The 26557-nt window shown below is 33.4% G+C and overlaps 1 protein-coding gene across 10 annotated transcripts in view; it reads left to right on the top strand.

Annotated features, from left to right (window-relative positions):
• Positions 1-26557, top strand: part of LOC132759982 (F-actin-uncapping protein LRRC16A-like) — a 63380-nt gene that overhangs the window by 19460 nt on the left and 17363 nt on the right. For 6 of the 10 annotated variants that reach the window (XM_060751853.1, XM_060751854.1, XM_060751856.1 and 3 more), the window contains 4 exons: positions 11724-12086; positions 19208-19267; positions 20032-20177; positions 24782-24879. In XM_060751853.1, the coding sequence (XP_060607836.1) occupies positions 11724-12086; positions 19208-19267; positions 20032-20177; positions 24782-24879 (667 nt within the window). The remainder of the gene's footprint in view (positions 1-11723; positions 12087-19207; positions 19268-20031; positions 20178-24781; positions 24880-26557) is intronic. The other 4 variants (XM_060751860.1, XM_060751859.1, XM_060751858.1 and 1 more) reach the window with 1 other exon arrangement.

Here is a 26557-nt window from a genome sequence, read left to right as displayed (position 1 = left end):
TTGTGGGACGTAAATACAAACTAAAAAAAGTAACAGAACATTGATTAACTATTTTACTGTGTTCCATAAAAAACGGGTCAAAAGCTGCCATAATGGATCTTTGATCTGACTATAAATAGAACTGATTGCATTATCATCTAACAAATAATGTTGTAATCAACAGTTATATCTAAACCTGCAGTAACTCTATTAATTTAAGGAATAATATACAACTTTCTTGTTTGAGGGGCAGGTAAAGTTACATAATTAGGTAGCATTTATTTCTTCAATAGCAAGATTGTAGTCTCTTTCCAAATTTGTATATAAATTACATGACCCCTGTTAAAATAATGAAATCCTAGGTTTAAGCAGAGCTTACTGAAATTTGATATCATATAGGAAGTACAGTCAGCATATTTATGAGCAGTATCTTAAGCCATAAATATTGAACATGGAAACATGCTATAAAAAACAATGTTAATGATGTTTTCCGTTGATAGTAACCTTGTACTAAACATAGTCCATAGGGTAACATAGGGTTAACCCATCACTTCCTTATTGTGTAAAACAGTCAAACCTGTGTTTAAAACCACTGAAGACCAATAGAATAATAGAAAAATTTAATTATCAATGATGATTGGCATTTAAGATTCCTTTTCATATGCCCGAAAGAATTTCGGGCATATTATGTTATACCCCCTGGCGTCCGTCCGTCTGTCTGTCCGCACTCACAGGACAGTAATTATGTGGCTAGAGGGACAATAGGTAACTGTTCTTTCTCTTTGATGTCATTCATTCCGTAATGCTTTTATGTGGCTATTTTCTTTTGTGTGGCTAAAAAGAACAATAGAGAGAACAATAGAGTAGCCACATTATTACTCTCCTGTTAGAACGTCCGTCCGTCCGTTAGCAATTTGGTTTCCGGAGCATAACTTAAGTTCCATTTGGCCCACAATATTCAAACTTCATAGGATGATTGTCCATATTGGGTAGAAGACCCCTATTGATTTTGGGGTCACGAGGTCAAAGGTCAAGGTCACTATTACCTTAAAACTGAAAACAGTTTCCGGAGCATAACTCAAGTTCCATTTGGCCCACAGTGCTCAAACTTCATAGGATGAATGTCCATATTGGGTAGGAGACCCCTATTGATTTTGGGGTCACAAGGTCAAAGGTCAAGGTCACTATTACCTTAAAACTGAAAACAGTTTCCAGAGAATAACCTAAGTTCCATTTGGCCAACAGTGTTCAAACTTCATAGGATGATTGTCCATATTGAGTAGAAGACCCTTATTGATTTTGGGGTCACAAGGTCAAAGGTCAAGGTCACTATCACCTTAAAACAGAAAACAGTTTCTGGAGCATAACTTGAGTTCCATTTGGCCCAAAATGTTCAAACTTCATAGGATGATTGTCGTTATTGGGTAGAAGACCCCTATTGATTTTGGGGTCACAAGGTCAAAAGTCAAGGTCACTATTACCTTAAAACTGAAAACAGTTTCCGGATCATAACTTAAGGTAGTACACCCCTAATGCACTATCTCCACTTTGAAGAGTATTCAAATAGGCTAGAATCACTGTAAAGTGTATTGAAACTGAGGGGCGTGGGTTCAAACCCCAGAAGGGGCAACTTTTTTTTTCTTTCTTTTTTTCTTTTTAACATTTTTTATTAATCTCTCAGATCCCTTATGGAAGAAAAAAGTGTTTCATTTTAATTATATAATTTTTGTAGGTATTTATCTACTAAATAATGCCAAATTTAATAGCAAATATGATAACAGATATTTTCAAAGGTTAATTAAATAAAAACTACATGGTAAAAGTATCTTATATTTTGCAAGACTAACCAATATACATTTAAGAAAATTTAGGCGAATTTGAAAACAGCCCCTCATTGTGGAATATTTTAGGAATATTTTAAAAAAGCGTTAAAGTGGGTGGGGTAGGGTTACATTTTTATACATATTAAAAACATTTCGTTTAAAAACAATCATTTTGCTTGTTTAATTTGTTACCTAAATGTCGTTATTTGTTTCTCAACAATGAGCAATAGGAAAACATTTTTCATAATGATGATATTATAGATTATTTACAGTTTCCTCATTTCCGAAAAAAGCCCTTCTAATGGCAAAGTTTTAGTTCAGAAAAATGTCCATAACTCATAAACCACACGGTAAATTTTGTTTAAATTTTGCATACAGGTGACATTTAAGGCATATAATTGTTCTATGTTGTCAATTTTATAGTTCCTTATAGTGCCCATTAGGGGTGTACTACCTTAAGTTCCATTTGGCCCACAATGTTCAATTTTCATAGGATGATTGTCCATATTGGGTAGAAGACCCCTATTGATTTTGGGGTCACAGGGTCAAAGGTCAAGGTCACTATCACCTTAAAACTGAAAACAGTTTCCGGATCATAACTTAAGTTCCATTTGGCCCACAATATTCAAACTTCATAGGAGGATTGCTTTTTGAAGGAGGTAATACTTTATTTAATTCCCATATCTTACAAATGCTTCATCCTTACTAAAAAAACAAAACACTTTCGGGCATATAATGCTCTGCCTAGCGGTGCTCTTGTTGCAAAGTTTGTTCTGAAAGACAAACTGTCTCGTTTGTTTCCATTTACATGTCCAGGTAATTATATAGAGGTGTTTGACTGTATTTGTTGATTGACTCATTTATAGTTGATTTATTATAGCTTCACAGTGTCTTACTTATTTCTTTGACAATCAGTTTGAATTAATTCTCTTTCATCAACTTTTTCCTAATCATTTTAATTATACTTATTACTTATACTAGGAACTGTGCTAGGTACTAGTTTGTAACTTAAACTTCATTATAACACATTTCTATTGTTGTAGATATTTTTTTTATGTTTAGATTTTTTGTTTATATATTGTTTCAATAATGTCCAGTGTTTATTTATATTTTAACAAGTTTATTGTATTGTACAACACTGAAGAAATAACTTCCTCTCCATGTTAGTCACAGCCCGTCATCATTGACAAATTCTGTTTCTGTTTTTATAGTTCAACAATATAGCTATTGTTCCAGCATCGTAAATTTAAATAAATGAGTTTTTTTATCACATAAAATTCATGTAGTTATTTTTGATATAAGAGTTTACAGCCAGTTTTGAAAATAAATTGATTAAGAAACCTAAAAAATGTATTGTATATTATGAGGCTGGAAGTATGTTCATGGATTATTTATTACTTAAATATGATAATTATATTGGTTAAAATACTTCTTGTCTGTTTTAAGGAATTTCATGAAATACATGTATATACATTTTGGAAACTTCCCTAATTTTGGCAACTTGAATTGCTATGTAATGTGATGTATTGACATATGTTTGTTTAGCCATGGTGATTGGTCTAATCATGGTCATATTTCCCATGGTTTCTGGACCTATGTAAGACATGGTATATACATTTTCATGAGCTTTAGATGACATAATGCCTTCATTGTTGTCTATGTCACTAGTAACAAACCAGGCCAGCCTGAACATCATGTCTGAATATTTTGTTATTAAAGTTCTTGTAAGTAACTAAGAACAGTTATAGGAGAGAAAGTTCACTTCAATTTAGTTCAGTTCAATTCTTTCATATGAGATTTTAAAAAAGGTTCCATGCATCGGGCATATAAGTGAACCAGGGTCACTTATGGAATGTAGAAGCCTAATCAAGTAAGTGTAATGTTGACTTCAACAATGTTTTCCTGTGTCAAAGCAAAAAACATTCAAAAATAGAATTTGTTGAAGCAATTTCTGAATTTTACAACTTACTGTTAATTAAAAAATCATGTTTATAACAAACAGTGAACAGTTTTATAGATCAATGATAGAAGATAACATTTTCCAGATAATGGTGAATAATGAATTTCACTAATGAATCAATTGTAGTCTAAAAGTAAAACAATTAATAATGCGTAAAAATATAGTTTGAAAAACTTATTATGGAGTAACTTCAGTATTGTATATTCAGAATGCCAAATTACTGAGAAATGCAATATATGACACGTGTTAATTGAAATTGTTCTCTATTATGGTAACGTTTTGTATATAATTTAATGGTACTTAAAGCTTTAAATCGGATAGTCTGATAATAACAGTTGCCACTCCTCAGTATGATTAACTTTTATGATTTTTAATAGGTCCATTTTTGAGTCTACAAAGTCCAGCTTCACATTAAAAACATAATATAACATTTTGTTGATAATGAGTAAGGTGTATTCACCAGTTATTTATGGAAAATACAGAACTTTGAGTAAAATATGTTTTATGAATGTACAATTAAAGACCTTAGTATGGTTTTAACCTTTCATGATCATTCTTAAGTTTTTCAGAAAAGTTTTACCAGTTCATAATGCAATATAAAACTTTGAAAAATTGTTCATAACTTATTCAATACCTTGTGCGACAAATTACAGACAGAAGCCTTGTGATTAAAATGTGCTTTTATGACATGTAAATTACAAGACTATAGGTATGTTTAACCCTTTCCCCCATGAGCATATTGTGAAAAATGGCCATTTTCACTGAAAAGCCTCCTCTTACAAGTTCAAACTGCTATGAAACTATGAAAAATGCTTCAATACTAATCAAACTTGGCACAAATGTTGAGTGGACCATTGCCTTTGTAACGACATGCTCAGTCTTAAATTTCCTGTTACCATGGCAACGAGGGGACATCTCAAAATTGCCAAAAATCACAATTTTGCCTCGATTTTTTCCATCAAAATTTATTTCAAAGTGCTGCAACTTCTCAATGGATTGAGATAGAGTCAAAGGCTTTTCAGCGTTGGTTACACGTTACTTTATGATCAACCTGGGGTCATTTTAAGCCTCTCACAAGTCCAAAATTTTCTTGGCGATGAGGGGGACTCCGCCCCCCTTCAAACCCCCCAAACAGAAGGGGGCACATCCCCCTTCTGGCAACCCCCTGATGTATTATTACAGCAAAAGGCAAAAAGCCGTCGAAACACACTTATATAAGGGAAAAGGTTAAACAAGGAAGTGTAACAACTGATTACTAGATGATGAAGTGTTTTATGATGGCTGGGTGTATTTACATGTGATGGATGCTATCTTACCAAGGAGATAACATGTTTGTTTGAAGAGTAACTTTCAAGGGTATATCTCACACAGTCTGCATTTCTACATAAAGGCATATTTATTAGGATAGCAATGTTTTATGCAAGTTAAAATTTTGTAAAAGTTCTAGCAACATCATTTTGGGACAGATAATTGAAATTGGAACTGGCATCCAAAAAGATGAAAAAAAAAAGCTCTTTGTGGCATAGCACATGCTCTATATGGCATAGAATTCTTCGATTTCTGAAAAACAAGCATATTCTTTAAATAGGAAAATTTTTAGGAACTATGTTTACCTTTTTCAGCTTTGTTTTGAAGTGTTGAGGGTTCTCATTTAAACACATCAAGAGCTACCATTATAATAATGGTGTAGTAAACATTGTAAAAACAACAAAATCTTACAGGGATAAAATCTGTAATGTTGTATTTGGCTAAGCAAGTCTGTGACAATGTTTAAGTGGCTGAGCTTGTTTTTGACCAAGCTAGTTTTTGACAATGTTTGAAGCAAGGTGATATCTATCAGGCCGTTTACTTTAAACCACATGCCCCTCACCACTGTTGGTTTGAATCTTGCCAGGGACTTTAAATTCTGTTAATGTGAAAAAACTATCCAGCTAGCTTACGGAACATAAATGGTTCTTCTTAGGTGCCCATATATACCTGAAATACCTGAAATAATGGACAGAGGGTCACCAGAGTTCTTCATCCTCAGTAAAGCCAGGAAGTCACCATATTACCTCTTCTGTGTTGGTGCAACATAAAACCCAACCAAAAAAAAGTGGCTCAGCTTAATTTGGTGAATGGATAGCTTATCAAACAATATGAAATGTTTATTATTTTTCTTCTAACAGTGATAATTATGTTCTTGTGACCATAACAATGTATTTAATTCATCTTAAAAATCTATTCTTTTTTAACAGCAGCTGTAGTTATAAATGTGACTTGAACCACTGTTTATATAGTCACTCATCCAAAAAACCAAAGTATGGTTCATGAATATTTTTAATAATCAGTTGTTATAGTGAATTATAGCTAAGTTTATGTATTCAGACATAAATCAAATTGATATTTAACAAAACGAAAATTACAAACTTGTATTTAAAGGTGTGTTTTTGTACCTTTAATTTAAAAGGTGATTGTGTAAAAAAACCTGTATTTCTCAGGAAAATGCATTAACTACATCGGGTTGGGATAAGATAAAATTTGTCACCAGTGTACAGATAACCTTAACGTTGGTGATAACATACATTTTGAATCATAAAATTAGTGGATATCTGATTTTCAAGACTTTAACTGGGATATAAAACTGTAAATACAAAGAATTGATTTGTCTTGACGTTCTGTGTGTATGTTTGATTGTTGATTGTTGAAACAGTTCATAATTGATTGAATATTGAAATATAAGTAACACCTAAATAAGGAAGTATTTTTAGACTATATAAATGACTGTTCTTTTATTATCAAGAGTGTATACTTTTCATTGTGGGAAATAATATAAAGCAAACACCTGTGTTACTACTGAAGTACTGAACATGTATATTATTTTGAAAGGAAATATGTTCATTACAAGAATGGAATTGTTTTATGGTTAAATGGAATGCAAAAGCTTTAGGTTCAATAAGTAATATATTGTTCATTAAGGAAAAATTGAAGGATATAATTTTGATTTATTAAGTTGTGTTAAGTAGGGGTGTTATTTGCATACAGTTTTGTCTGAAAATCTCAGGTGTATCAGTTACAATAGTGAAATATAGGTCATTCCAGGACAATAGTGAAATATAGGTCATTCCAGGAAATTAGTAATTTTGATATTTATTTAATACATATAGTATGAAAACGAACTGAAAAAGGTGTGTAAATTATGATTCATTTGTGACTAGCAGTAGTGGAGATATGTAAATCATTGTTTGAACTAAATGAACTGAAAATTACTGAAAAAATGGTGATTATGAATTTAAATCAGTGGTGTCAGTACAGTGAATGAAAGATGACAGTGGAATGGATATATACTGGAATAAAAATGGATGTAATTTGATAAATAGTTAGAAAGCAAGCTAGAATGTCAGTTTGTCTTTGGTGGAAAATAAGAAAGAAAAAGAAGGAAAATCAATGTGAAGGTAGGGAGTGTATTTTGATTGTTGTCCTAAGTTACAATTTATTATGGTCATATTGAAATAATTAGAATTAAATCTGCTAGTTTTTCATGTAAAGATATAAAAAAAACAGGTATTTCATTTCAGTTTAATATTGATTTAAGATTAAACACTGACTTTGAATCTTGTCACATTATAATTATGGCATTTAGAGTATCTAAATGTAACTGTAAATCTTAACATGTTAAAAGTGATCACCCAGGTCAGCCAGTCTGCATATCTGTGTTGGCTATTGTTTGATCTGGCTCCTTCCTTTTGCTTACTCAATTTAAATGTTGTAATATTGACACCCTTTTAACAGATAAGTCCTTTATTCAAATTAAGTGAGTAGAGTTAGTGTTATTTTAAGTCGAACATTGCTTGATATTATACAATTTTTGTCAAGGCCACTTTTGGCTATTAAGGAAAGGGGTTTTGCGTCCAGGATTTGTCCTGGTCTATATCTGTGCTCCACATTCTGGGGAAGATTTAAATAACTGGACAAATGTTCCCAAATGGGGGTTGTGCAATAAAATCAGGTGCGTAAAAGGGCAAGGTAACTTGGGTCAAATGTCAAATAACAAAATAAAACATTCATTTTCTAGTATAACTTCTATATGCATTGATGGATTTTAATATAATTTAGCACAAAATGAAGGTCAAGGCCACATAAGGTCAAATAAAAATATTAAAATTTGTTTGTTGGCCCTGAATCTTGCTCATTCTTTGAAGGATTACAAAATGATTTGGTATAAATGTTAACCATGATGGGGTGGTGAGTTGCACACAAAACCCAGGTCCGCCACTCAAAGGTCAAGGTCACACTGGGGGTAGGCCCAAAACTCATGTCCAGAGCGTAACTTCTACATGAGTGGATTGATTTTAATATAACAGCACAAATATTGTCCATGGTGAGTTGATTTGTCTTGCGCAAAATGAAGGTCAAGGTCACAAGAGGTCAAAGTTAAAATAAAAATATCAAAATTTGGTTGTCACCACTCTGTCTTGCTTATGCTTTGAAGTATTATGATAAGTGGTCAGAGGATTTTTGTTAAGCCCACTTGCGCTGAGCTCGACAAAGTTGTCAAAAATGGCTGTTGAGTGTTTGGCGTGTGAGTGTGTCCATGCCATAACTTGTGTATGGAGGAATTTTCAGATAACATGAATTTAGGTTTTTGGGCACAAATGTTCATCATAAGACTTCCTGTCATGCACATGAACCAGGTCACAGGGTCAGAGGTCAAGGTCATCTAAGATGATGCAATTTGATTCTTGGGTATAAAGAGGATGTGCTGCCCACTTCTCACCTATGCATACATCTTTCTCCTTGATCTGAAGCTTATAGATTCAGGTTTGAATTAAGACGAGCTGGCTCGACATCTGTCCGTTGGCTAGTCTTGTCTATCCAGCTAGCTTACAGAACGTTGGTGGTTCTGCTCAGGTGCCTGTTTATGCCTAAAACTATGCACAGAGGAGCACCTGATATCTTCCTCCACCAGTAAAGCTGGAAAGTCACCATTATTATGACCTATATTGTGTTGGTGCAATGTAAAACCCAATTAAAAGAAATATCTATGACCAAATGTAAATGATTTGACTGTAATCACTAAATAATGTGAAGTAAATTGATAGGTAACAAGTGTTCACTAAACTATTGATTTTATGCCCCCATAGGGTGTAGCCTATGGTTTGGGGACGTTAGGTTGCAAAAGACTAGTGTTCTGTATAAAACCTGACAAAAGTACATGATCGTCGGACCTTAATCAATAGTCATTTTACAAGTTTATGTAAAAAAAAAAACAATGTCAAAACACATTTCCTGAAAGGTTGTTAACTCAACTGACAATAAGTTTAATACCACCAATTGAGAATAAATCTGAGCAGGTTAAGATAAATGACATAAGATCAGATAGTTACTTCCTGATTGATTTAAACTAGGTTTAGTTAGGCTTTAACTTATAGAACTTGCTTATCTTGATTTAAGAGTCATATTCTTTCACCAGGTTTCATTCATTATGTTTAAGATTTTGTTATCTTAGTACAATTATATACAGATAACTACCTTTTGTTTAACATTGGTGTATGTTGGTTGCTGTCCTAATATCCAGGATGGGGTTTGGCAGTACAATGTATCTTTATGTCACAGACATCAAAATCTTTCTGGATTTGAGTAACTTAACTATTGCTTGCTTACAGAACTTATTTTTGTTAACCCATTGTGCTCCTAAATCTTTGCTCAGAAGACATATGTTGTCTCTCTACATCAAAGGCAATCTACTTTTTTCACCACATGTTCCAATGTTGCTGGTTTGACCTTCCTTCCATTGTTTCTTCACATGTATTGACAGCTTTTCATTGAAATTTCATTTATTTAGTAAATCTTTGATATTTTATATGTATCTTTATTGCTTAATACACTGCTATCCTCAGGTTTGGATTGAGGTCACAGTGGAGTAAAGGTCACTGAGGCTTGAAATTTACTTTTTACTATGGCTCCATTTGACTCATAGAGCATTTATTTATCAAAGATCTCTTGCTTGGGCCTTTAACTTTGGTTTTTGGCTTTGATATTGTTATAGCTTAGGTTACTGAGACTTAAAATCTTTTTGTGTTATCTCTATTAAATTTTTCTTTTATTGAGCAATGGGTCAAGGTTAATTATTGGTAATTTTTGTTCATTAACTATGTCACCAGATCCAATCAAATGAAAACATTACATTTTCACATGTTAAAGTGACATTATGCTCAATTATATTTCAAAAGGTTGACTGTTAAAATGGTGATTAATATTGGAAAATGTTTAGGATAAAAATATAAATCTGCTCAAAATATAAAAAGACTGCCTAACTTTTTTTATAAATTGAATGTTAAATTCCAATGGATATTAATAGAAGTTTTCTTGGGTCATGTGAGTTCATTCAAAGCTAATTATGAAATAGAAAGAATCATGTATACTCACTAACTATATACCTTAAGATGGGCATACTATCACTTTAATGTTGATGATTCAGGGATGTAAGGAAATGAGTTACCTGGGTGAAAACTACACTTCAAGCTAAGATCAAACGAATATCTTGTTCTTTGTCATAGGCTTACCGCTTGCACTTGCAAAAAGATTAGATGAAAAGTTAGCTTGAGGAGTGATTAAAATTTCAGGATGGCCCTCTTGTTCTGCTTTCCCTGAGTTTAGCATTTAATTATAGTTGTGTCAAAGTATAGTCAAAGAGGATCCTTTTCTATTGCAAATATTCTTGGTGTTTGTTTTACGGTTTTTAAGCTTCTAATTCATGCAAAGTTGAAGAGAATTCTCACTGCTTGTTTAAATTTTCTTCTTTACTAAATTTCCAATTAAGGACTTTTTCCGTTTTAATAATATTTAATTAAAAATAATTGTATTTTTTTTAAATTAAAAAAAATTATAATAAATAATTATATTTTTCTTCGAATTGACCATATGTGTTTTAAAATTTACTTAAAAAAATATTTAATTTAAATTAGAATTTTTTAGAATACTTCTGCAATAGGTGTAATTGCTAAAATAACCCGGAAGTTAAATTATTTCTTACTGTTGTTTTTATTTTATAAAACTTCGTACAAAAAAATGTACTAGCTGAGTGTCTGTACTGTATCAGAAAATTTTTGTTTAAACGTAATGAAAGATGATCTTAATTGTATTTTTACTTGATATTGTATTATTTTAATCTACCTTGGAAGGAGTACCAAGACTTAATCAGTTAATTAAAGAATGTGTGACTTTTGTAATTGTATTTATATTTCCTCTTTTGACTCATATTTGTAAATTGGCAGATGTTTGTAAACATTGACTGGAGATAGTCCACAACAGCCGCCAAAGCTACTGAGCACAATATTGGTGACCAAGAAATACAAAGACAACAATTTTTTTTCTTGTCTTGATTGTATGTTAAAGGTAGACATAAGTGATTTTGGAAAACTATTGAACGTAAGTGATTTGGGAAAACTATTGACCTTAAGTGATTTGGGAAAACTATTGAACTATTAATGCTTATTTGTGATGCATAGTAATTTCTTGTGATTCCCTGTTTATTTTAGACAGATGACATATGAGCCGCATCACGACAAAACCAACATAGTGCGTTTGCAACCAGCATGGGTCCAGACCAGCCTGCGCATCTGCGCAGTCTGATCAGGATCCATGCTGTTCGCTATCAGTTTCTCTACTTGTAATAGAGTTGGTAAGCGAACAGCATGGATCCTGATCAGATTGCGCGGATGCGCAGGCTGGTCTGGATCCATGCTGGTCACAAACACACTATGTTGGTTTTGTCGTGACGCGGCTCATATTTTTTTCGCTTTTTTATGTGAAGTCAAAGAAGAAAATATTTTGATTCATTGATGTTGAATTCTTTTTCAGGAATGTTATTACATTATATATAAATTTTATAGCTATTTATCAAGCTATGTTAGAAGTAAATAAGATATTTATTAGCAGCTTTATATAAAGTATAAGTTGTTTGGTATTGCTTGTTTTAGACAGAGATCATGTTCAGCTTGCTTTGGATGCAGATAGAAAACGACCTACAACAGTGCCTCAGGCTACCAGATCTGGGTCAAGGTCACCTAAAAATAGGTCACAGAAACCTTTAAATGCCAAAGATCGGTCTCAAGAAAATGAACATCTTAATACTGTTAAGACACCATTGGTGACACCAAGGTCACTTAAACCTGACTCAAGGTCACCAAGTGTATCCCCAAGGTCAACTTCACCAGTGCCCTCTATTTCGGTGACCTATACAGATGTAGGTGACCTTGGCACAGGTCAGGAGCATATATATGACAATGCAGTCCCTCAATCGAGGCATAGAAAGCATCGTGGTGATAAAAGGGATTTGCAGGGTTTGTAATGTTATGGCCTTGAACTTAGTGAATGAGGAATGTGGAGTACAAAATATTACATTAAGGAATGAAACAACTATGCATGGGTTCTCAGAATTTATTTTTCTTTATAATCATTTACAGGGACAGCTGGTTGGTAGTTAATAAATAATTGCATTTTTATGTTTCCAATATTCACTTTTTTTTCCCTCTTTTGTCTTTGCAGCTTGACATTACATATGCAATTTCTCTGTTTTACTAAAATTAGAAAATTGCTGATATCACTAAGTTGTGAAGGTGTTGTTTAATGATTTCGATATGGTATATGTACACACATGTCTGTTTTAAAGGAACCAGGAAATGTATGACATTTAATTATATATGATACACATTCATGCCACAATGTTACAATGTTGGAAATACAGGTTATATGTTTAAAAAAGAGTTATCCCAAGCATTGTGTATATCTTTGGCATTAGTATGTGACTGTATCATAATTGTTTCATAAATATATAAATAATGAGGAGTTTAAATGATCAGCATAAAAGGAAGTAACTCCATAAATATAGAAAATGCTATTGACACTCTTATATATGAAGTGTTTTTGAAATTGAAAAACAACAAACTAACAAAAAAAAAAGATGATAACATCTGATTGAATTGTAATTGAAACAAAACTTGTCATAGAACATGTTGAAAGAGGAAGAGGAACATAGTAGAATAAGAGTAAATTTATTTATAGATATTTATGTTATTTACTGATTATTAAGATAGTACTTCTTCCCTTTTCTTCTTTTGTATTTCTTTACATGAATGTGTGTGTTTTATATTTGAATTATTTGCATGCAATTCTAGTTACCTTCTCTTTGGTATTAATTATATGAGCCATTAAAACAGTCATGTTGACTGACATTAGCTATCAATGTTTACATTAAGTTTGGATTCTATATTAGAAAGCAAATCTAGGCAGCATTTACAAATTAAGACAGTTTTACCAACCTGCATGTACAGTGTCAACCTACATGGCATCAACCTATGTTCATCTGCAGCATCTATCAGTCTACTGGTTATCTAAAAATTTACCCAACATCTACCAATCTAAACAGTGGTTATCTGAACTGTCCCCAAATCAACTTTTATGTGTGTTCACTTGCTTGTTGAAATATTGAACAAGTGTTTGAGAAAACATGATTAAAATATTACGTACTAAAAAAAACACTAAAGGTTCCATGTTCAAGTTATATCTTGGAGACTGATTTTCAAGCTTTATTTTGCAAGAAAACCCAGCATTTCCTCACTGTAATTTCCTGGGTGTAAATAGATATCTGAGAGGGTCCATTACACATGTTCATTACATGTCATAAGGTGTAGACTTTATGTTTCTTTCTGAATGGAAGCAGCTTTGAAATTTCTGACTGTTCAAATATGCAGTTTCACTTTATGAAAAAATACTGATTTCTTGTCTCAAAGAAACATTCTTAGGATGGGTTAAGCTACAGTCTCACTTACATCACGGCAGAGCCCCGGTAGACGTCCGGGGTGATCTAGGAACGACCGGGAACAACCGGAGTACATCCGTAACTCTGCCGGCAACGTCCGGGATGATCCGGGAACATTCGGCATTCAACCCCAGATGAAATAAAATATTTAATATCACCGGGATGATCCGGGAAAGTATAGCTTTGCCGGCTTAATCCTTAGCTCTGCTGGGAACGACCGGGGTTATACCGGGGAAGCACCGTACCTCTGCCGACACAAACCGGGGATGAGCCAGGGTATGATATAGCCGGTAGAGCTACGGTAGAGCCCCGGTATATGCCGGCAGAGCCCCGGTAACTACAGGCAGAGCCCCGGAGGATAAAGGTAGAGTTACGGTTGATCCCAGTAGAGCCCTGGCATAGCCCGGATCATTTCAAAAGAATAACGACAATTTGCGATGATTGCACTTGTTTGTATTAAAACCCTTCCCATTTCCCTTCTATCCAGTATGGCATAAGGATTTTTCAGAAAATCATCATGAATTACTATTCTGGAACAATAGATTTTATATAAAATAAAAATTATGTATCAATGTTATCATTTTGGGCATTTTCAATCCACCGGGGCTCTGCCTGGATCGTCCCAGGCTCTGCCTGGATCAACCTGGGCTCTGCCTGGGTCAACCGGGGCTCTTCCGTTGTCATCGGGAACGACCGGGGAAGCATCGGCATGAACCGTAGCTTCACCTGGGCTCTGCCTGGATGATCTGGAGCACATCCTTGGTGGTTAGTTGGGAACTACCGTAGTGCTGCCTGGGTAAGTGTGACCGCAACAATAATTTCACCCCAGATCGTCCCGGATCATCCCGGTAACTTACTGGGATGGTCCTAGGCTCTGCCGGGAGTAAGTGAGACCGCAGCTTTACTCACTAGAATTAGGGTTCTGTACTGCATCCCATAATAGATAACAAAATATTAAAAATTGTAAGGATGGAAGGACTTTACTATTGTTTTTCAACCGATTGCAGATTACAAAAAGATTTGAGATTTAAGGCTGAGTGTTTGTGTCCAAGAGAAACAAATATCCACAACACTGCTTTTCAAAATATATATCACATATTTGAATGCAATCTGTTCAATAAAAATTGATGCTGAACTAATAAGTAGAAGTTTCATCCTTGAAATATATTGATTAGGTATTCAATATATAGCAAGTTTCAAAATATGTTGTCTATGATGTATGTATACTCATTTCATTTAAAACATATTACAGTTACATATTACTGAAAGCATATCATATACACTTGAACATATATATATCTGTATTGAGAAAAGTTTCACTGTGTACAAACAGATCGGAAATATGATATAAACAAGGAAGTAGTACTTAACGTTTAACATATCTCTTTTCTTCAATAGAAAATCTATTTTCTTGTTAGATTAATTAATGCATAATATGATATAAGTTGAATCATAATGTTTGTTTATTTATTTCTCGGATGAAGGAAATAAATGGTGATATAATTCTTGAATAATTCATTGCTATCTCCGAGGTCAGTTTGTTATATGTAATAGAATACTCCTATTTAATTTCCTGATGAAGGATGGAAAATTTTAACAAGATGAAATATATAATAAACGAAGAATTCTCTTTGTGTACAAGTCTATAGTTTAGAGAATGAAATAGAAAGTTTCAACAAGGTTATGGACATTCAAGGTGTTTGAATATTGTGAGTTTACAACACACCTGAAGCATGTTTCGTAAATTTACAGACTGGATTTTAGTTTTATTTCGGGGCAAAGACAATGGTGAAGGTATACTAACATTTTTTTTAAAATTTCTGGATAGTGTTTACCTAAAAAATAGATTAACTTATAAATGAATATCCACTATGAAATCGTGCACATTTTATTGTGATTTTGGAAAGAAAAGTGTAAAATATATAGGTACCTAGTCAGTTCTATATCAATTGTTTCATTTGAATTTGCCAAATTATTTGGGCTTATATGCTTAGTTATGATAGGCGTCACAGGTTTTGTGACTTATGTTCTTAAATAATGCACAGAAAGGTTCCGGTGTTCCTGATATTCTGGCATCATTATATGGCATGGATACTTACTAAATGACCTTAAAATATTAGCCAACTGAAAAGCCTATCCCCTTCCAAAAAAAATCAGATAAACTGAATAGGAGTAGGTTGATGATAAAATAGGAAAAGGATAATCATTTGTTGAGGTTACTAATGTTGTTAAGGAAATTTAAGAAAAAGGTTTCAGATAAGAAGCCCCTTATAGATGTCTGAAGGTGTTATTTCCCGTTATAGAAATGTCTGAAGGTGTTATTTCCCCTTATAGAAATGTCTGAAGGTGTTATTTCCCCTTATAGATGTCTGAAGGTGTTATTTCCCCTTATAGATGTCTGAAGGTGTTGTGTCTGAAGTTGTCAATTCCCCTTATAGATGTCTGTAGGTGTTATTTCCCCGTATAGATGTCTGAAGGTGTTATTTCTCCTTATAGATGTCTGAAAGTGTTATTTCCTCTTATAGAAATGTCTGAAGGTGTTATTTCCCCTTATAGTAATTTCTGAAGGTGTTATTTCCCCTAATAGAAATGTCTGAAGGTGTTATTTTCCCTAATATAAAATGTCTGAATGTGTTATTTCCCCTAATAGAAAATGTCTGAAGGTGTTATTTCCCCTTATAGATGTCTGAAGGTGTTATTTCCCCTTATAGAAATGTCTGAAGGTGTTATGTCCCTTATAGAAATGTCTGAAGGTGTTATTTCCCCTTATAGAAACGCTGTAGACGTTATATTTCCTTATAGAGATGTCTGAATGTAGTGTCTTTGACTCAAAATCCTCTCTTGTCACTGTAGTTAAAGTTTGAATCCATTTAGTACAGACATTGCATTCTTTCATGTGAGGAAGCTTTTTGTTTAGGAAATTGAAATAAAGATTATTCTGCTTACACATCCTTCTTTGTTTAAATAAGTTATGTAAAAATGATCTTTTAAAAAATTACTTTTATAAAATTATTTCCTTCATTGTCTGTTCTAATGTTGAAGAGTCACATAGATTACAAGAGGAAATTTAGGTCTTCCTCCACCTTTATATATTTGACAATCTTTGCATGGTTTCTTTGATTGACTTAACTTATATCAAGTATGTCAACTTCATGTTCTCTGTTTACTGAATTCAAACAGATCTCTCATGCTAGAAAGGTTGACTTGTTTCTGTTACTTACATAAATATTTGAATTTATTTCTTTAATATTTAACAGGAGAATCTGTGATTATATTTATAGGCAGTTGAATTATATATGCTATTTTTAGCTCACCTGTCACAAAGTGACAGGGTGAGCTTTTGTGATCGCTTTTCGTCCGGCGTCCGTCCGTCCGTCCGGCGTCCGTCCGTCGTCCGTCCGTCCGTAAACTTTTACTTTAAATGACATCTCCTCATAAACCACTAAGCTAATTTCATCCAAACTTCACAGGAATGTTCCTTTGGTGGTCACCTTTAAAAATTGTTCAAAGAATTGAATTCCATGCAGAACTCTGGTTGCCATGGCAACCGAAAGAAAAAACTTTAAATATCTTCTTTTAAAAAACAATAAGAGCTAGAGCTTAGATATTTGGCATGAAACATCTTCTAGTGAGTGTCTACCAAGTTTGTTCAAATAAAAGCCCTGGGGTCAAAATTGGCCCCGCCCTGGGGGGTCATTGATTTTCCCTATATGCATATAGTAAAAACTTAAAAAATCTTCTTTTAAAGAACCCAAAGAGCTAGAGTTAAGATATTTGGCATGAAACATGTTCTAATGGGTGTCTACCAAGTTTGTTCAAATAAAAGCCCTGGGGTGAAAATTGGCCCCGCCCCAGGGGGTCATTGATTTTCCCTATATGCATATAGTAAAAACTTAAAAAATCTTCTTTTAAAGAACTCAAAGAGCTAGAGCTTAAATATTTGGCATGAAACATATTCTAGTGAGTGTCTACCAAGTTTGTTCAAATTAAAGCCCTGGGGTCAAAATTGGCCCCGCCCCGCGGGGTCATTGATTTTCCCTATATGCATATAGTAAAAACTTAAAAAATCTTCTTTTAAAGAACTCAAAGAGCTAGAGCTAAGATATTTAGCATGAAACATGTTCTAATGGGTGTCTACCAAGTTTGTTCAAATAAAAGCCCTGGGGTCAAAATTGGCCCCGCACCGGGGGGTCATTGATTTTCCCTATATGCATATAGTAAAAACTTAAAAAATCTTCTTTTAAAGAACCCAAAGAGCTAGAGCTAAGATATTTAGCATGAAACATGTTCTAATGGGTGTCTACCAAGTTTGTTCAAATAAAAGCCCTGGGGTGAAAATTGGCCCCGCCCCGGGGGGTCATTGATTTTCCCTATATGCATATAGTAAAAACTTAAAAAATCTTCTTTTAAAGAACTCAAAGAGCTAGAGCTAAGATATTGAGCATCAAACATGTTCTAATAGGTGTCTTCCAAGTTTGTTCAAATAAAAGCCCTGGGGTCAAAATTGGCACTGCCCCGGGGGTCATTGATTTTCCTTATATGTGTATAGCAAAAACTTAAAAAAATCTTCTTTGAAAAAACCCAAATAGCTAGAGTTAAGATATTAAGCATGAAACATCTTTTTAGTGAAGTGTCTACAAAGTTTTGTTCAAATAAAAAGACCTGGGGTCAAATTGGCCCCGCCCCGGGGGTCATTGATTTTCTTTATATGTGTTTAGCAAAAACTTTAAATCTTCTTTGAAAAAATCCAAATAGGTAGAGTTTAGATATTAAGCATGAAACATCTTCTAGTAAGTGTCTACAAAGTTTGTTCAAATAAAAGCCCTGGGGTCAAAACTGGCCCGGCCCCAGGGGTGTCATTGTTTTTAACTATATGTGTATAGTAAAAACTTTAAAAAAATCTTCTTTTAAAAAGCCCAATGAGCTAGAGCTTAGATGTTTAGCATGAAACATCTTCTTATGGGTGTCTACCAAGTTTGTGCAAATAAAAGCCCTTGGGTTAAATTGGCCCTGCAACGTTGGGGGGGGGGGCCTATATACAGGTGAGCGACCTCAGGGCCATCATGGCCCTCTTGTATAGTTTGTATTAATAAATCTTAAGAACCTAGTTTTAACATTTACATGTTTTATTTTTTGAGGACTTATTTATTTAAAGTATATTTCTTTTCATTTGGGCACCATTTTGCATTGTTTCTGACTAAATGCCTACATTAAGAACATAGCGCAATTCAGGGCAGATATTTGTTGTTTTTTTTAAATTATACGTACCGTTTTCACAATGTTTTATCTGTTGGTACTTTATACCACATTTATATGTTATATAAGTATTTTTAAAGTGTTTGTCAATGCTACGTAAATGTTTATTCACAAATAATTCATGATTGTAATATATTATGCTGCAAAATATCAAATTTTAAAAAGATTTTTTATTTAGATTTGCCTAGATTTCAGGGGTATCCTGTTATATCATATAATTTATTAGATTTATGACATGGGAATTAGTTTTGTAAACATTTGTGAACATCTTGAACTCTTTACAAGTGCTATAAACTTTTTTTGTTATAAATACATAATTTAAGAATGCAAGGTTGAAATATTCAAGTTCATAACTTGACATCATTTGTGTTTATGTTTTATTTTCAGATGGATTAGAAGGACCAGGACCTAATATCCAATCAAAACCTTTACCAGCTAGTGCTACACGTAAGTCTTCAAGTATTTAGTCAGTATTAATAAATATGCATACATTCATTATAAGGTTGTGGAAAATATGGCATACATATTATGTATCTCGGCCTCAGCAGTATAGCAGTTTTAAAATGGTACGCATTCAAATATCATGGTCTCAATGGCTGAATAGTAAAGGTCACTTACTTTAAACCACTGGCCTCTTACCCCTGTTCAAATCCTGTTAGGAACATTTGATTCTTTCATGTGGGGAAGCTATCAAGCTTGCCTATGGAAAATCTGTGGTTCTGCTCAGGTGCCTGCATGTGCCTATAATGCAAAACCTCAGGTGTCCCACCTTTGGTCTTCTTTAACCAGTTTAGCTGGAAAGTTGTCATACGGCTTTAACAATGTTAGTGAGACTTAAAACCCGTCCAAAAAATGTAATGAAAAACATGTATTCATATGAATAAAAGCCACATAAAGGGAATTTAAGGTGCAGTAAAAGTAACCAATATGGAAGTTTCAAGGAGTTGCATTTTCACCTTAAGTTTGAGAGAAGCTTTGTAAAGGTGTTTTTTTGCTTTTGTGTATATTAGCTGCACTTATGTACATAATGCACAGTTAACTTCCTGTTTAATGTCTAGGTAATGCATGACTTACTGTAATGACAAAATCATTGTTAAGTTTCATATTTCATTTTAAAATGTGGTTTTAAACAGGAAATCTGCATTTACTTAAAAAAAAGTGCACTCAGGAAATTTTGATTTACCTTCAATAATTTTATCTTTTTTTTATAGTTCCAGATTTACAAAATATTGAATTGAATCCTGAAGCACCTAAATTGACTCATGTTAACAAAGATCGAGCTCGTAGACCGAAGAATGTTCGCCCAACCACCAGACAGTCGGGGATGCCAAGAACTCGATCTGAAAACACAATTAAGGTTAATCTTGTTATGCTTTTTAAGCTGATTTTTTTTAAGCATAATGGACATTAATTTTGTCCAATTAGGATCGTTCAGTTTTCAGGATGTCAGTTTTGAAATTGATTTAAGAGCATTTAAGAGCAGAACAAAATGCATGATTGCATTGGGAAGTATATGTACATGTGTTATGATTTGATGTTATGATTCTAAAGTTTTCATCCTCATGGGTATTTATAAATTTTGTACAACTTAAAAGGTTATATGAAACAATGAATTATCAGAGTTTATCAGGGAATTGTAACCTTTTTAGCTCGACTATTTGATAAGAATAAGTAGAGCTATTGTAGTCACCCGAGCGTCGGCGTAACCACTTATGTTAAATTTTTTTGTAATACCTCAAAAATTTTCAAAGTCCATTGACATATGGCTTTGAAACTTTGCACACTTCACTTGTTCACCATCATGACCCCAAGCTGTAGACAGGAGGAGGTAACTGTATCAAGCATTTTGACAGAATTATGCCCCTTTTTTGACTTAGAATTTACATTAAAGTTTTTTTAATCCCTCAAATATTTTCAAAGTCCATCGACATATGGCTTTGAAACTTTGCACACTTGTTCATCATCATGACCCCAACCTGTAGACAGAAGGAGGTAACTGTATCAAGTATTTTGACAGAATTATTCCCCTTTTCGACTTAACAACACCTCGAATATTTTCAGAGTCCATTGACATATGGCTTTGAAACTTTGCACACTTGTTCACTTTCATGATCCCAACCTGTAGACAGGAGGAGGTAACTGGATCAAGCATTTTGACAGAAAAATGCCCCTTTTTATCCCCCGTCCATCCGTCCTCCGTCCATCAGTCCGTCCTTCCATCCGACATTTTTGTCCGAAGCATATCTTAAAAAGTATTTTAGGTGGATAGACCTCATTGACGAGGAGTGCAATGCACAAGAATGATAACTCTACCCTGCATAATTTTTGAGTTATTGCCCTTTGTTATTTTTCAAAATTAATTTTTGTCCAGAGCTTAACTCAAAAAGCCTTTGAGATATCAACATGAAACTTCATAGGTGCATAGATCTCACACAGGACATGTGCAGTGCACAAGAATGATAACTCTACCTTTCATAATTTTTGAGTTATTGCCCTTTTTTATTTTTCATACTTAATTTTTCACCTGAGTGGAGCATAACTCAAAAAGTGTTTGAGATGTCAACATGAAATGTCATAGGTGGATAGATCTTATTGAGGAGGAATGCTGTGTGCAAGATTGATAACTCTTCCCATTATAATTTTTGATTTATTGCCCTTTGTTCTTTTTAGTCCCCTACCTATTTAACCGGAGGGGACTTTAGGTTTACCCTCCCTCCGTCTGTCCATCTGTCTGTCAGTCCGTCAGTCCGTCCACAAAACTGGATCCCGCGATAACGCAAAAAATACTGAAAATATTTTTATGAAACTTGATATATGGATAGATGGCAGTATGGAGATTATGCATGTCTTCTTTTTTTCTTCCTATGTTGAAAATTCTGGTTGCTATGGCAACAAATAGTCTGAAAATATGGCAAATTTAACACATAAACTGGGTCCAGTGATAACTCAAAAAGAACTGAAAATATTTTTATGAAACTTGAAATATGGGTAGATGCCAGTCTGGAAATTATGCACACCTTTTTCTTTTCTTCCTATATTGAAAATTCTGGTTGCTATGGCAACAAATAGCCTGAATTTCAAGATTTCTGATTTAAATTTTTCAGCTTTTTCACTATAAGTTCTTTATTTCTTAAGGTGTTTACTTCAAACTTTAAATATAAGTTTCTGGTCATCAACCACATCATATGTGACAAGGTTTACAACTCTAGCACAAAAATTATCAGTATTACCTCCCTTGAACTTAGAATTTTTATGAAAAAAAAATGTTGTCTTTTTAAAATAACTTCTTTATTTCCTAATGTATCTACTTCAAACTTCATATATATGTTTCTTATTATCACTCAACATTTTTGAGAAGGTTAAATACTCTAGCAAGACTATTTCCAGAATTATGTCCCCCTTGAACTTAGATTTTTTTTTGAGAGATTGGTATTTTTCACTCCAACTTCTTCATTCCGGTATCCGGACAATTCCCCTCCCGGACGAATCCCCTCCCAGTAAATTTGAATGTTTCTTCACAACCCGGACATTTCCCCTCCCGTTATTTTTTTACGGCGGACAATACCCCTCCCGTTAATTTTACAGGGCGGACAATTCCCCTCCCGTTATTTTAGCAGAGCGGACAATTCCCCTCCCGCTGTTGTCAGAGCGGACAATTTCCCTCCCGTGGCTGTTGTACATATATATGTTATAATATTGTTTATTTGAGCTGTTGAACATATATATGTTATAATATTGTTTATTTGAGCTGTTGAACATATATATGTTATAATATTGTTTATTTGAAAGGTATTTTTAATCGACTTTAAATACATTTTGCTTGTCTATATTGACATGAATATAAACAAAACAAAGCGCATTTTTTTGTTAAAATAATCTTTATTTCGTCAATACATTTCTGCAGCTGTAAAATAATTGTAATTAATTGGTTTTGCGATCAAGGATACATTTAATTAAGGGCAGCATTGATTAAAGATTTTTTATTGACAGTTTGTTTATCTTAAGCAGCGGCGGCAATAATTTAAGGCGGTATAATGTCACCTTTGTAAAATAATGATTCTTAAAAGTTCCGATCTTTAACAGTTTGTTGTTAAGTGTAAAAACTGTCATCTTTAATAAGAATGGTTATGGATTTTTTTTATTACAGTGGCGGCTATGATTAAGGGCCGTATAATGTCACGTCGGCTCTGATAAAAAACGGGAGGGGAATTGTCCGCTCTGCTAAAATAAAGGGAGGGGAATTGTCCGTCCTATAAAATTAACGGGAGGGGAAAGGTCCACCCTATTAAAAGAACGAGAGGGGAAATGTCCGGGTTGTGAAAATGATATGGAAGGGGAATCGTCCGGGAGGGGGATTGTCCGGGATTCCTTCATTCCTTATAGGATTTACTTTAAAATCCCACATCGTAATAATATGACAAGGTTGTATAAACATAATTTCCTTACTAGGCAGGGAAACATAACACATTACTGTGATATAGACAAACTTAAAACTCAAAAGATTTAAGTTCATTCATGTCATTCATTCACTGGTAAAATTGAATGGCCAATGGCCCATCAGAATGTTGCTGGGGTTCTAACCGGTAGGGGACTTATGGATTGCTTGCAATACTATGATAATTGCTTGTTCATACTATTTTGTACAAAGCTTATCTCAAAAGTATTTGAGGTATCAACTTGAAACTTCATAGGTGGATGGATCTCATTAAGGAGGAGTGCAGTGCACAAGAATGATAACTCTACCCTGCATAATTTTTGAGTTATTGCCCTTTGTTATTTTTCAAAATTAATTTTTGTCCTGAGCATAACTCAAAATGCCTTTGAGATATCAACATGAAACTTCATAGTTGCATAGATCTCACTCAGGACGTGTGCAGTGCATAAGATTGATAACACTACCTTTCATAATTTTTGAGTTATTGCCCTTTGTTCTTTTTCATACTATTTTGTAGGGAGCTTATCTCAAATAATATTTGAGGTATCAACTTGAAACTTTATAGGTGGATAGATTTTACTGAGGAGGGGTGCAGCACACGAGAATGATAACCTACCCTGCATTATTTTACAGTTATTGCCCTTTGTTATTGTCAGCCATCAGTATTCACATAGGTTTCAAATCTGTAATCACTTCAGCCATCAGTTTTGATTACCAAAAGACCTCTTAAAATTGAATTATTCTGCTCTACTATTATTATATACATTCTTCCAATGAGCAAACACATTTGGCGGGGGATGGCCATGTTGACATGGCTCTTGTTCGACTTAGAATTTATGTTTAAGTTTTTATAACACCTCAAATATTTTTAAAGTCCATTGACATATGGCTTTGAAACTTTGCACACTTGTTCACCATTATGACCCCAACTTGTAGACAGGAGGAGGTAACTCTATTAAGCATCTGGCAGAATAATTCTCCTTTTTCAACTTAGAATTTACATTTAAGTTTGCATACCACATCAGATATTTTCATATTCTATTGACATCTGGCTTTGAAACTTTGCACTCTTGTCCACCATCATGACTCAAACTTGTAGACAGGAGGAGGTATACTCTTCTTTGAGAGCATAATAGGACTCTCTTCAAGGCCTATAACTGTAACATGGATTTAAAGAAAAAAATTGCCTTTTTCTTAACTTAGAAAATTTTACATTATCAGGGCTCTTTTACTATCAAGCACTAAGAATAGTGGAGCGTTCCTGTCCTACCGACAGCTCTTGTTCATTGTATTGCACTCAAACATTTTTCCTCAAGTGGCATAAAATATAAAGAAAATGAAACTTCTGTTGGTCTTTATGGAATATTTGAAACATATCTTGTTATCGAATGCCATTGCCATATATTTTGCTTGTGGTTCACATGGTAAAATTATCTGAAATTTCTGCCATGACAGTAAGATATAAGCCATATTGTTAGCTGAAATGACAATATCTTCATTATTTGTTTGTATTGAAAACATAACAGGTTGATGAAAATGTTGAGGATTTCTTCTCTAAACCGTCAACACCATCTCTCACAAGTGTATCGGAGAAGAAAGAGGAGACGCCAAGTAAGAGTTCCAGGTATGTTAGGGTGATTTAAAACGAGCTTCTTCTGTTATAACCATGTATGAATGATCAATCAACTGGGCACTGGACTATAAATCAATTCATAGTGATACTATAATTATCTACCTTCCATTATAAAGCTGCTTTCCTCCAGATATATGTAAAAATGTATTAATGCAAAAATAAAAAGCTTTTAAAATTTAGTTTATGTTAAAAGAAAAAGATATTTTCAAAACTTTTTCATTGCTTCAAGTACTTTCAATTGCATTTCATACTTTTATACTTGTAAGATTTGCCGTAAACACTTAAAAAAGTACCACACAATTGGAACTTATAATTTAGATAAAGTCAATAAAATTATACTTTACGATTAACATATTCAAATGTCACACCATGAACAATGTCAATTTTATCATCCATAGTTTTAAAGATCAACTGCCACAATATTTTTTGTTTTGTTTTGTCTTTTGATGCACTTTATTGGAAATTGGAGGCTACAGTATAAACCCTCTTTGTGTAAATTATCAACTTTTTTATCTATAAATTTTAGAAAATGCAAGTACATTTTTGTGTAAATTATCAAATTTTATTATCTATAAATTTTAGAAATACGAGTACATTTTTGTGTAAATTATCAACTTTTTTTTATCTATAAATTTTATAAAATGCAAGTACATTAAGTATATTTTACTGTGTGTGTATAGAGATAAATATATAATCCCCAATAATAACCAAGACAACAATGATATGAGTTGATTTATAGTTTGGTGAACACATTATGTGCCTTTGTAAACTATAACTGATTTTGCTAGAGTATCAATACTAGAATGTTTACTTTATATAATCCTTATTATCTAAACCAAAATACAGAGTCCTGTCATGTCAAAATGTACTTGGTATCTATACTGATAAATAATCTGAAAGAAATATACAGACTCTGATAAAAGGCCTCTTTTCTCTTTCTCTTGAAATTTTCTTTAAAACATGCAATTTTCCCAAAAATCCAAACTTAAACCTGCTTTTTTACTTCCCAAATTGGCATTTTTTTGCGATAATTTTCACAAAATAAAAGGGTAACACCTCTTCCCAATTAAGTGAAGAAAAATCACTTAGATTGGAATATTAAATAAGTTAATTTGGACTATTTGGTTAACAATTTGTAATGTTGTACAGTACATTGTTTAGATTTCACAAGATTTAACTTGAGATACCAAAATGTATAAAATAGATAACTGTCATTGCGTGTGACCTAAATCACTGACAAACAAGAAAAGTAAGATCTTTTTTCTGAAACAGTGGACTGGTACCTTTTAACATGACACTTCTAAATTCATAAAGAGAAATATATGTGTTTGATTGCAGTGGCTTTCAGTGCTGGTTGTATCTATTCATGATATCATTACATATTCTAAACTTGTGTGAAGATATTGTAATTATTCATACATCATATATTAGTGTAACTTCATAACTGAATAGCAACAAGGCCAAGTACAGGTGAATGATTTATTTATTTAGTGGTTCTAAAGCCTAGGTATGTTGTTTTATCCCATATTTATTCTCTATTTACCAGTACAGAAGGACAATTTTTGTTAAGTCTTACTTAAAATCACCAGAGCACAGACTCTAGGTGAGCTGTTGTGATCAATATATGTCAGTTGTCTGTAAATATTACTTTTATAAATTTTCCTTAATT

This window comes from Ruditapes philippinarum, unplaced genomic scaffold, assembly GCF_026571515.1.
Source record: "Ruditapes philippinarum isolate M1 unplaced genomic scaffold, ASM2657151v2 ctg339_1_1_1_1, whole genome shotgun sequence".
Taxonomy (NCBI): Eukaryota; Metazoa; Mollusca; class Bivalvia; order Venerida; family Veneridae; genus Ruditapes; species Ruditapes philippinarum.
The sequence above is the reverse complement of the archived record's forward strand: the minus strand, read 5'-3'. Positions and strand labels throughout refer to the sequence as shown.